Here is a 12,813-nt window from a genome sequence, read left to right as displayed (position 1 = left end):
ACGTTTACGGTATACCAAACACGACTTATTTCAGTTTATTTACACTAACAATCGCTCACAGTTAATCGATCACATCATTTTCATATAAACATAAGTGATTTTTTTTTTCCTTTGGCTTAGATTGGAAAATGAATTGGAGGACTTTACAATAAAATTACAATAAACCTTTTACTTCACAATTATAAGAGACTCTTCGTTCTTCATGTTCTTTACATTATTCGAATATTTTTCATATTCAAATGTGATAGACGTATGTTCTTTGACGCTATACAGCTTGAATCCAATGAAACTGCAATGGATTAGAGTTTTTGAAGTTTTGGTATTTGATTTCAATAGAACTTTGAAACTTATAAAAATCATTTGGATGATTGTTTGAATATTTCGAGGTAGAAGTGCTTTGACGATTTAGATCTTAAATTGATAAAGGTTCGAAGTTTGGAGTATTAATATTCTTAGAGGTTTTGGGGTTAAAATCTTAGAACATCTTAGAGAATGAAGACCCACATGAGACTAGTGAGTTCCTTTATTCACATGAATATAGAGGAAATTCAATACCATGTGTCATGATTCAGTTGGACGGATTTTAAGTCCTTTTCTCCAATAAACACGTGGCATTATTTGATTCATTAATGTACTTTAATTGTATGTGATGTATGGTAATATATATATATATATATATTGAGAAAGAACTTAAGGAACTTCATTAAACTTGAAATGTCAAATTGGCTACATCATGTTCTGCTACAGAAAGTAAAGAATGAGGATCTTCCTCCATCCATGCTGTATAATTAGAAACATGAATCGAAAATCTAGCTAGACTGTTTCCTAGTTTATTGCCATCTCTTCTACAGTGAGAGTATAGCAATTTTGTGCATAAACAAGACAAAATAATGGCATCCTATATGAGGGGTTCCACTGAAGCTAAGGTTCCTCCGCCTGCCTTTAAAGAGTTCATAATCAACTCTGAGTCTCCTTCAAGAACAGCTTTAGTAGGGCCTAGTTCATGTCCAAATTCCAGAGCTCGTGCTGCTGCAATTGCCTCAATCTCTACCGGTTGAAGTGCTGGGGATATACTCTGAGCTAGGGACGCAAGCATGGCACCTGTGTGGGTACGAACAACCACGCAAATACCACTTCTGTTCTCATTCTGAAAATCACGCCATCAAAATTAATTTTGACTAAGCTTGCATCAGGTGGCTTCCATCTTTCTTTTGGTTTCGGTGCTGCTGGAAGAATGGGTGGAAACACAGCAAAAAATTTCGCCAGCTTCTCTTTTGCTTGCAACGTGAGTTGATCCGATATGCAGTAGGGTTTGTGGTTTCGGACTTGGTTTCGTTGGTGCCAAATTCCCCATGTAACCATCACAAAGAGCTCCCTGTTTCCGTGGTTCGTGAGTATCCATGATAGCAGCTCCTTCAAGTTTGTCACACCTGAGGTTTGTCGAGAACTCCAATCCGTCTGTGTCCATACCAAGTTGAGCTCACTGCAAGACCACAGCGCGTGTAACGCTGTTTCCTCCTCATTCCAGCACTGTTCGTACAGAGCATTTTCCGTAATGTGTCTTCGCTTCAAGTTGGCTTTTATGGGAATAGCCTCACGACAAGCACACCACAAGAAATCTTTGATTTTGTTTGGAACTCGTAAACCCCAAATGCTGCACCAAAACACTTTATCTCCATGCTGTGTATCCTCAGACCCTTCCTCTTCTTCCTCCATCTTCAAAAACCGGTAGCCCGATTTACATGAATATGTTCCGCTCTGTGTCCACGGCCAGAACAGCTTGTCATCCAATGAATGTCTCAACAGAAGGATTTTCTTATAAGTTCAGCTTCCTCAGGTACAATGTTAACATCAAATTAAAATATTGGCACAGACATATATGATTGGCCATTGAGTAATGTATATTATTCCTACTTAGTGACACTTTGAAATTTTTTATAAGTCTCTGAATGACAACTATGAGACCCATTAAGTAGCATGCAGTACTTTGTAATTGGTTATTTGGAATGTTCTATGCATACTAGGTAGTTTGATATGGTCATTTGTGTTTGGTTTATTATTATTTTTAATTTAAATTTATTATTAAAATTATTTTTTTATATATAATAATTAATAATTACTTATTATTTTAAATTTATTATGAAAATACTGAACATAACAATTTCGACCATAACCAGGACCAATTTTCACTGAACAGTTCTCTAATCGGATAACACCTAGTAGTAATGTTATAGGCTGTGGTGTTATAGGCTGTTCATGGATTGGACTGGGACTCGTGTGAATCATGAGGTTGACAAACTGACATGGACAAGACTCAAGAGCACCATCAAGCTCCCCAATTCACGTGTCCGGTTCTCCACCTGTGCCAAACAAACCGGATCTCAAACATACCACGTTTACGGTATACCAAACACGACTTATTTCAGTTTATTTACACTAACAATCGCTCACAGTTAATCGATCACATCATTTTCATATAAACATAAGTGATTTTTTTTTTCCTTTGGCTTAGATTGGAAAATGAATTGGAGGACTTTACAATAAAATTACAATAAACCTTTTACTTCACAATTATAAGAGACTCTTCGTTCTTCATGTTCTTTACATTATTCGAATATTTTTCATATTCAAATGTGATAGACGTATGTTCTTTGACGCTATACAGCTTGAATCCAATGAAACTGCAATGGATTAGAGTTTTTGAAGTTTTGGTATTTGATTTCAATAGAACTTTGAAACTTATAAAAATCATTTGGATGATTGTTTGAATATTTCGAGGTAGAAGTGCTTTGACGATTTAGATCTTAAATTGATAAAGGTTCGAAGTTTGGAGTATTAATATTCTTAGAGGTTTTGGGGTTAAAATCTTAGAACATCTTAGAGAATGAAGACCCACATGAGACTAGTGAGTTCCTTTATTCACATGAATATAGAGGAAATTCAATACCATGTGTCATGATTCAGTTGGACGGATTTTAAGTCCTTTTCTCCAATAAACACGTGGCATTATTTGATTCATTAATGTACTTTAATTGTATGTGATGTATGGTAATATATATATATATATATATTGAGAAAGAACTTAAGGAACTTCATTAAACTTGAAATGTCAAATTGGCTACATCATGTTCTGCTACAGAAAGTAAAGAATGAGGATCTTCCTCCATCCATGCTGTATAATTAGAAACATGAATCGAAAATCTAGCTAGACTGTTTCCTAGTTTATTGCCATCTCTTCTACAGTGAGAGTATAGCAATTTTGTGCATAAACAAGACAAAATAATGGCATCCTATATGAGGGGTTCCACTGAAGCTAAGGTTCCTCCGCCTGCCTTTAAAGAGTTCATAATCAACTCTGAGTCTCCTTCAAGAACAGCTTTAGTAGGGCCTAGTTCATGTCCAAATTCCAGAGCTCGTGCTGCTGCAATTGCCTCAATCTCTACCGGTTGAAGTGCTGGGGATATACTCTGAGCTAGGGACGCAAGCATGGCACCTGTGTGGGTACGAACAACCACGCAAATACCACTTCTGTTCTCATTCTGAAAATCACGCCATCAAAATTAATTTTGACTAAGCTTGCATCAGGTGGCTTCCATCTTTCTTTTGGTTTCGGTGCTGCTGGAAGAATGGGTGGAAACACAGCAAAAAATTTCGCCAGCTTCTCTTTTGCTTGCAACGTGAGTTGATCCGATATGCAGTAGGGTTTGTGGTTTCGGACTTGGTTTCGTTGGTGCCAAATTCCCCATGTAACCATCACAAAGAGCTCCCTGTTTCCGTGGTTCGTGAGTATCCATGATAGCAGCTCCTTCAAGTTTGTCACACCTGAGGTTTGTCGAGAACTCCAATCCGTCTGTGTCCATACCAAGTTGAGCTCACTGCAAGACCACAGCGCGTGTAACGCTGTTTCCTCCTCATTCCAGCACTGTTCGTACAGAGCATTTTCCGTAATGTGTCTTCGCTTCAAGTTGGCTTTTATGGGAATAGCCTCACGACAAGCACACCACAAGAAATCTTTGATTTTGTTTGGAACTCGTAAACCCCAAATGCTGCACCAAAACACTTTATCTCCATGCTGTGTATCCTCAGACCCTTCCTCTTCTTCCTCCATCTTCAAAAACCGGTAGCCCGATTTACATGAATATGTTCCGCTCTGTGTCCACGGCCAGAACAGCTTGTCATCCAATGAATGTCTCAACAGAAGGATTTTCTTATAAGTTCAGCTTCCTCAGGTACAATGTTAACATCAAATTAAAATATTGGCACAGACATATATGATTGGCCATTGAGTAATGTATATTATTCCTACTTAGTGACACTTTGAAATTTTTTATAAGTCTCTGAATGACAACTATGAGACCCATTAAGTAGCATGCAGTACTTTGTAATTGGTTATTTGGAATGTTCTATGCATACTAGGTAGTTTGATATGGTCATTTGTGTTTGGTTAAAAATTTTGTCTCAATATACCTGTAAGGACACAAACTGCCCAGGAACAACCAAATAGTGGCCCAATTAGCCCACCACAATGAATTTGTTAAAGAATGGATACGATATTGACTACTTAAAGAGCTAAAGTTAATCATAGTGAGAATAAATGCCAAATAAAAGGCTAGGAACACACAATTATGAAGAAAAAGGAATCCTCGGTCCAACCCGAGGAAGATCTTTTTATATATAAGTCTTGCTTTCTCTCTTTCACCAATATTTCTCCTCTCTCTCTCTCTCTCTCTCTCTCTTTGCCTCTCTCTCTCATAAGGATCTCCCTTTTTTCTTTTATATTTACACATAGATTTTCTTAATTCTACACTTGGAGGGTTGAGATTGCATTTTTTTGGGACTTCTGTCTCATCCAGAACATACTAGTAAGCTTTTGCTTTGCAATCTAAGTTGTGTCACCACTGTTCATGGTCATTTTCACATTAATGTGGCTAGAGGAGTAGTTGTCTTACATTTAATGCGGAGGAGATAGCTTCCACTCTCTTCTCCTTTTACCTCCTCGTAACCTGTGCCAAGTCTACTTTCTTACCTCTGTGATATTTTAACTTTATGTGCCTCCTATGATTACTAGTCATCCCCCAGGTCAACGAGTGCTCGTCTCATGGTTATCCAGTGCTCGTCCCCAAGGTCCGAGGTGTATCCTTGGAAATCATCTTAGCAATTCTCTTAAATGAGATTAGGGATCCTCATCCACACAATACCAATGATGAAGAGCAAGTAGAAACAAATGACAAAATGGGGGAAAAAAAAAGATGAATACCTAAAATAACATTAGTATAAGTAATAAAAAAAATGATATATTGATTAGGGAGGTAACATAAAGTATGAATTTGAGTGAAATAAAATGACAAGAAATAATATATGTGGTCGACCATGATTAAACTATTGAATATTCATAGCCGACCCTAAAGTTTTAAGATTAAGATTTGGTTGTTGTATATATATATGTATGTTGATAAGTACACATGTATTGATATATATTGTAAAGTTGACTAAATCAAAACAACCTTTAGTATGATATTAACAACCTTGTTTTAAAAAGTTACACGTAGTAAAAAATAAATGGTAAAATGTCATTTTCGTCCCTAAACTTTCATAGAAGTTCGTTTTTCATCTCTGAATTTTCAAAAGTTCATTTTTCGTCCCTAAACTTTCCAAAATGTTTAACTTTTTATCCTTCTATCTATGACTGTTAATTTATGTCCTATGTGGCCTAGTAAAATAATGATGTGGTACTTGGACCAAATGATTCTATTTATAAAATTATGGACATATGGCAAAAAGTTATTGGCACACATGAAGTAAATATTTTGTGACATGGCATCCTTACAAACTAGTGAGGCATTAAAAAAAATTCTAGCTCATATTTATGTTAAGAATTTATTAGGATTTAAAATAAAAACTTAAAACACCAAAACATTAAAAGAAAAAAGAAAAAAACCAATTCCAGCTGTCCATCTCCAATGACATTCAACCAAAAATTCCTAAATTTTTCATTCGTTTTTGATGTTTTGATGGTTTTTGCGTGTGTGTGTGTGTGTGTGTTTGTGTGTGTAGGTTTTAGCATTAGCTTCTATTATCTTATGATTAAGTTTTGGATCTTTAGGGTGTTATATATTGTGAGGCGTGAACACAAGACGGGGTTTTTTTTTTCTTCTATTTTTTGAGAAAACAGCAGATCTTCTTGTAGTGTGGACTGGTGTGCAAGTGAGGGTAGATTTTTTATGGACAAGGATGAAAGTCTTTGTAATTTGTAAAGGCCAATGTTTATTGGTTGCCACTACTTTGTCATCATCTCCTTCTTTCTCCAGTGCTTTCCTTGTTTCTCTAGTGCTCATCATCATTGCAAAAAAGGGTGAACTTTTGGATGGATTGAAATGAAACCGATTAGGACATGGGTAGGTGGTGGTTACCAAAGAATAAAGCTTGAATCGGTTCTGATAGCAAGAGATTGGAGGAGATGAATAGTCGGCTTAAATTAGGGATTTTGATATTTTGGTGTTTTGAATTTTTATTTTAAATCCTGATAAATTCTTATATTGAAATCTGACTTATTCTTATTAATAATATTATTATTATTTTAATTCATGTGTGCTAATAACTCTTTGCCATGTGTCCATAATTTTATAAATAAAATAATTTGGTCCAAGTCAAATAACACATCATCACTCTATTAGGCCACATAGGACATAAACTAACAGACATAGACAGAATGATGAAAAGTAAAACATTTTGTAAAATTTTAGGACAAAAAATGAATTTATGAAAGTTTAGGGACAAAAAACGAAAACTTTTATAAAAGTTTAGGAATGAAAATGACATTTTACCACAAAAAAAAAGAAAAAAAAAAAAAACTAAAAGAAAAAAGAAAGAAGGAGAGAGATTAAACAAACTGTTTCATCACTCATTTGTTTGAAAATATGGATATAGTTTATTCATTACACGAGATAAATGCAAATCTAAGTGTATCATACCATTTGATAAATTTATATTAGATGAGTTTTTTTTGACAGGTTCAAATTTTATTATATTGTCTAGATATATCTTTACATTTGTAAAATTTTAAAATAATTAGTGAATAACTTAGTTTTATTTATAAGATATTTATGTTTCAAGATTTTATATTTTTAAACACAAAGAACATGAGCTTATGATTGTAAAATTAATAACATCTAATAATAATCAATTGATATAAAATTTGACATGATATTAAAACAAACAAAATATGCAACATCCGATGAGATTTTCAAAAAAATCAATTCAACTAAAAGTAAGTAATAAATAATGTAACATTAATAACGAAATTTACATTGTTTGTTTACAAAGAATTAACAAAGGATGGGGAATATATATTGTGATTGAAAATAATCTGAATCTATACTTAGGGTCGGTTTGGATACCGCTTATTTTACTGAAAACTAAAAATTTATTATTGAAAATACTATAACAAAATAATTTTTAAATGTACGAATAGTATCGTGGGACCCAAAAATACATGGTTATGCACGTTTTTTGTGTTTTTTGCTGGGTCGTGAACAATGTTGTGAGACCCAGCCAAAAACACAAACGTTGAATAATCTACACGCAAACACACCCTTAGACTTTGAGTCATTTAGGCTTTATCACTCATGTTTAAGGACATTAGGAATATGGTGATTTTCCTTTATGTGGGGAAGTCATAACAGCTGTTTTTGCACTCTCACATGCAATACAAGGAAATATCTTGGAAGGTGATGCTTTGAATCGGTTGAGCTGATGATTTTCCTTTGTGTGGGGAAGTCATAACAGCTCTTTTTGCACTCTCACATGCAATACAAGGAAATATCTTGGAAGGTGATGCTTTGAATGGGTTGAGCTGAGCCCTTTGAAAAAATTAGAATCCTCCTCCTCATTAAACAATTACATCAATCATAGAAGATATTAGTTTGTTGTTGAATAAGTCTGAAAGTTTTAGTATTAATTTTGTTCAAAAGAGTCAATTTGTTTACCCAAAGTCTAGTCTAATGGGCATTTAATATTTAGTGTACTACGAATGGAATCATATTCCCATCCTTGAATTTCCTTTTCTTTTTTTTTTTTTCTTTTTTTGTTGAGATTAACGATGGAACATCCTTGAATTTCCTAAAAGTTAGTAGAAATGAAGTTAGGACTTAGGAATGAGTAGGGTCCTTCTACTTTTTGTTTCTTTTTGTATTCATAAAATTTATTATTATTTTTAAACAAAAGGTGATTCTAGAATGCCCCCACAATCAAAACAAATAAAAAAAAATTTAAAAAAAAAAAAAAAAAGGAAAAGAAACATCACTTACAACAAGATGTTTTGGCACTAGTAAGGGAAGGTGATAGGTGATAACTGATCAAATATAATTGCAAAAGAGAGAACTTTTTCCTTTTTCTTTATTTTTATTTTTTTTAGAGAAGAAAAAAATGGTTAGAAAGGGATAGTAGCAGCCCTCAACCGTCTTCGGACAAAACCTTATTTTAGTAAACCATAAGAGCACCATTGCTTCATTAGTAGGGAAAGGGCTTGAATTAAGGACCTAAGAAAAGGAGAATTGGTGACATAGTCTACATTTCTATTACACTAGTCTCACGTATGCAGCTATTCCACCAAAAATAAAAACAATAAAGAAAAGAAAAGAAACCACAATTCAAATATGAAAAGGAACTTTTTTGTGAAGTAAAAGATAAATAAAGGAGAAAATAAAAGAATAAAAAAAGACCACTTCACCTACAAGTTATGGCATGTTTGGTTAATCGAACTTGATTCTCTTGCCGACCGTTGTTTTCTTGACTTTTTCCTCCTCTCCTAAGACTCCTATAAACAACACAGCACAACCCCAAAATCCAAAACAGCCTAAAACCCCTTTTCTTCACTCTCACACTCACACACACTCTCTCTCTCTCTCTCTCTCTCTCTCAAATCCAATCCATCAATGGCGGCTTCGTTCCTGCTCTCTCTTATCTTTCTCATCTCAACACTTTCCCTCTTAGCTTCATCTTCATCACCATCCAAAGCTAATCCCAACCCCACAACCTTCACCATTCCTCTCACACCCATCTTCACAAAACACCCATCTTCAGATCCAATCAAGACTCTCAATTCCCTAGCTTCTGCTTCTCTAACCAGAGCTCACCACCTCAAACACCCAAAATCAAAATCCCCACTTGCCAAAACCAAAGTCTTTCCTCACAGCTATGGAGGCTACTCAATCTCTCTCAGCTTTGGCACACCCCCACAAACCATTCCTTTTCTCTTAGACACTGGCAGTAGCCTAGTTTGGTTTCCCTGTACCTCACGATATCGCTGCACCGATTGCAATTTCCCCAACGTAGACCCATCAAAAATCCCATCTTTCATTCCAAAACTATCATCTTCTTCCAAAATCATCGGCTGCAAAAACCCCAAATGTGCTTGGATTTCAGGTCCAAATGTTGTGTCTCGTTGCCAAGACTGTACTAACTCAGAAAACTGTACCCAAGCTTGCCCTCCTTATTTGCTTCAATACGGTTCAGGCTCAACTCTTGGGCTGTCACTTTCCGAGACCCTCAATTTTCCTAAGAAACTTTTCACTGATTTTCTCGTTGGGTGCTCCATTTTCTCGACCCGACAACCTGCTGGCATTGCTGGGTTTGGTCGGAGCCCAGAATCTTTACCTTCCCAATTGGGTCTCAGTAAATTCTCATACTGCTTAATTTCTCGCAGCCTCGACGACACGTCGGAGAGCAGTGACCTCGTTTTGTACAGTGGGTCTAGTTCCGATTCCAAAACCAGTGGCCTAAGCTACACGCCGTTTAGGAAAAACCCAGTGTCCAACAACTCAGCTTTTCTCGATACCTTCATGGAAAAGCCAGTATTTGACGCCGTGGTAACGGCGTTCAAGACCCAAATGGGTAATTTGCCTAGAGCTGCTGACGTGGAAGCAAAATCTGGCTTGGGGCCTTGTTATAATCTCGCTGGGGTAAAATTAGAGAAGGTTAAATTTCCAGATTTAACCTTTCACTTCAAAGGAGGAGCAAAGTTGGAATTGCCAGTTGTAAATTATTTTGCATTTGCTGGTAATTCTAGTGTGGTGTGCTTGACTATTGTGACAGACAGTGGATTTGGTCCAGGACTAACAGTCGGTCCAGCTATAATTTTGGGGAATTTTCAGCAGCAGAATTTATATGTGGAGTATGATTTGGAAAATGAGAGATTTGGATTTAGGCAACAAAGTTGTAACAAGTGAGCTGTACTAAACTCAAATTCTAGGCAAAAGTTGGTACTAGTTGAAAATAATGCTGCCAAAAAGGATTGCTCATTATTGGGTATGGGCACGTTATGCATGTGAAGGTTGCTGAGGAATGAGAGGCAAAGATAATGCTGGGTGGTGATGACAGTAAAGCCATTCTTGCTTACAGTGCTTATTGGGGTTGTAGTCAAATTTACTCTCTGTCTCTGTGTGTGTGTGTGTGTGTGTTTTTTTTTTTTTTAATTTAATATTCTTATGATGATTGTTCAGATGGTAAAATAATGTAATGTTTTAGGATGATGATATCATTGATATCTTTTTCATAATAATTTATCAAAAGATGTTGACATTTTTTGAATGATGTCTTGTGGAATTTTCAAAATTTTCTATTAAGATCTAATTATAATTATTAGCCGTTATATGTTCTAACTTCTTAATCTACAGTAGCTGTTGATGGTGTTGTTTTTATGTTGCTTTCTACTGTAACATCATGCATTTTTGTGGGTGTTCTATTCCTGACCTGTTTCTAAGCATGACTTTTTGGCTGCAGTGTCTTCCTTTTTCTTTTTTATCTTCGTAGGTAAGCTTCTGAACCCTTTTGTCACTTTTAATTCCATTTTTTTTCAACCACTTTACTATGCATTTGAATGACTTTTATTTCATCTATTTATTTGATTTGTAAATTGTACCCGTTAATACTCAACTTTATGTTAGAATTTTTGTCATCTACTCAGCTTTATGTAAGTATTTTGTTAGCTTTATAGGTTTTAAGGTAAATTTTATACCGTTTCTTCCATTTATTTAAAATTTTTTTATTAAGTGGAACTCCCATTATTTTAACCTAAACAAATGCTTGTTAACATTTGTCTTTAAAAAAAAAAAAAACTCAACCAAACAGGAACAAATCTGAGCCAGTAGACATTGATATTTAGATGTTATTGATTTGTTTGTCAAGATTCAAGAATAATGATTTGGTGCACCATGAAATAATGGCAACTCCTCTCAATATAATGAGCACGCATTTCATTAGAACCCCATTGTCGCAGATCTTGCTTACATGCGCACGACAGCAACATTACCTTTTTTTTTTTTTTTGGTGATTTGAGCAACATTACCTTTAGCCTTTAGGTGAAGCTTTTAATTTGAATTAGGTGAGGCAATTAAAATAGGTGCAGTACATTTTAATCTGTGTAAACAACTTACTTCAGACTTCAATTGGCCACCGTTGAAGCATTTGTGGAAACTCACAAGTAAATTGAAAACAAGAGCTGTGAACAAATCTATATATATGCTACTTTTGGCAGCCCCAGTTTAAAACCTTCCATACCCTAAAGCATACAGATTAGGATTAGGGATGGTAATGGGGCATGGCATGGCCAAAGAAAGGTGTACTCATCTTGCCTAAAAAAAAAAAAAACTCAACCAAACAGGAACAAATCTGAGCCAGTAGACATTGATATTTAGATGTTATTGATTTGTTTGTCAAGATTCAAGAATAATGATTTGGTGCACCATGAAATAATGGCAACTCCTCTCAATATAATGAGCACGCATTTCATTAGAACCCCATTGTCGCAGATCTTGCTTACATGCGCACGACAGCAACATTACCTTTTTTTTTTTTTTTGGTGATTTGAGCAACATTACCTTTAGCCTTTAGGTGAAGCTTTTAATTTGAATTAGGTGAGGCAATTAAAATAGGTGCAGTACATTTTAATCTGTGTAAACAACTTACTTCAGACTTCAATTGGCCACCGTTGAAGCATTTGTGGAAACTCACAAGTAAATTGAAAACAAGAGCTGTGAACAAATCTATATATATGCTACTTTTGGCAGCCCCAGTTTAAAACCTTCCATACCCTAAAGCATACAGATTAGGATTAGGGATGGTAATGGGGCATGGCATGGCCAAAGAAAGGTGTACTCATCTTGCCTCACATGGTTTTGTTTTATCTCATTCCTGCTTCACCCCGCATGACGGGACAAACTGCCTTGCCTTTACATATAGTCAAGTCTAATTATACTTATTTCTAATTTCTACATGTGGGTAATCCCATGTTGGTATTTACTATTTACCTTTATTAGATTTATGGGACATACTAACGAGTACCCTATCATATTAGGAAAGTTTTATCACAACTTTTAAGAAAAATATGAAAAACTAACATAAAAATTAATTATTTTATCATTTTTCCATAAAATGTTTCTAAAAAATAATTCATAAGCCAATATTTTTAGAGCATTCGTTAATATTTTCCTAGATTTATTCAATCTATTTATCTCAATTATGAAGGCATACATAGAAACTTATTCCACCGGTTTTGTCTCTTATTCTCAATTATGAAGGCATATGTATAAACTTATTTCACCACGGGTTTTGTCTTCTTTCAACAAAGATAGAAATGTCCTTCTCAAAAAAAAAAAAACACATAGAAATGTCCTGTATATATAACAATATGAGATAGATAACCATGTAATAAATATGGGTGAAACCGAATCCTATTGACTACCATTAAAATAAAATACAAAAGAAAACTCTCATAAAAAAAATAATAAATAAATACAAAAGAAAACAACCTAATAA

General features: G+C 34.9%; 1 protein-coding gene across 1 annotated transcript; it reads left to right on the top strand.

Annotated features, from left to right (window-relative positions):
* Window positions 1-8,785: 8,785 nt before the first annotated feature.
* Window positions 8,786-10,590, top strand: LOC111998688 (probable aspartyl protease At4g16563). Its single transcript, XM_024030778.2, has one exon. The coding sequence runs from the start codon at window positions 8,934-8,936 to the stop codon at window positions 10,224-10,226; it is 1,293 nt and encodes a 430-aa protein (XP_023886546.2). The 5' UTR covers window positions 8,786-8,933; the 3' UTR covers window positions 10,227-10,590.
* Window positions 10,591-12,813: the final 2,223 nt, after the last annotated feature.

Source organism: Quercus suber, unplaced genomic scaffold (assembly GCF_002906115.3).
Source record: "Quercus suber isolate HL8 unplaced genomic scaffold, Cork oak 2.0 scaffold_50, whole genome shotgun sequence".
NCBI lineage: Eukaryota > Viridiplantae > Streptophyta > Magnoliopsida > Fagales > Fagaceae > Quercus > Quercus suber.
Note: the sequence above shows the minus strand (reverse complement) of the source record. Positions and strands in the feature narration are given on the sequence as shown.

Coding starts and splice junctions, on each gene's coding strand:
- LOC111998688 (XM_024030778.2), top strand. CDS start 8,934: ATGGCGGCTTCGTTCCTGCTCTCTCTTATCTTTCTCATCTCAACACTT.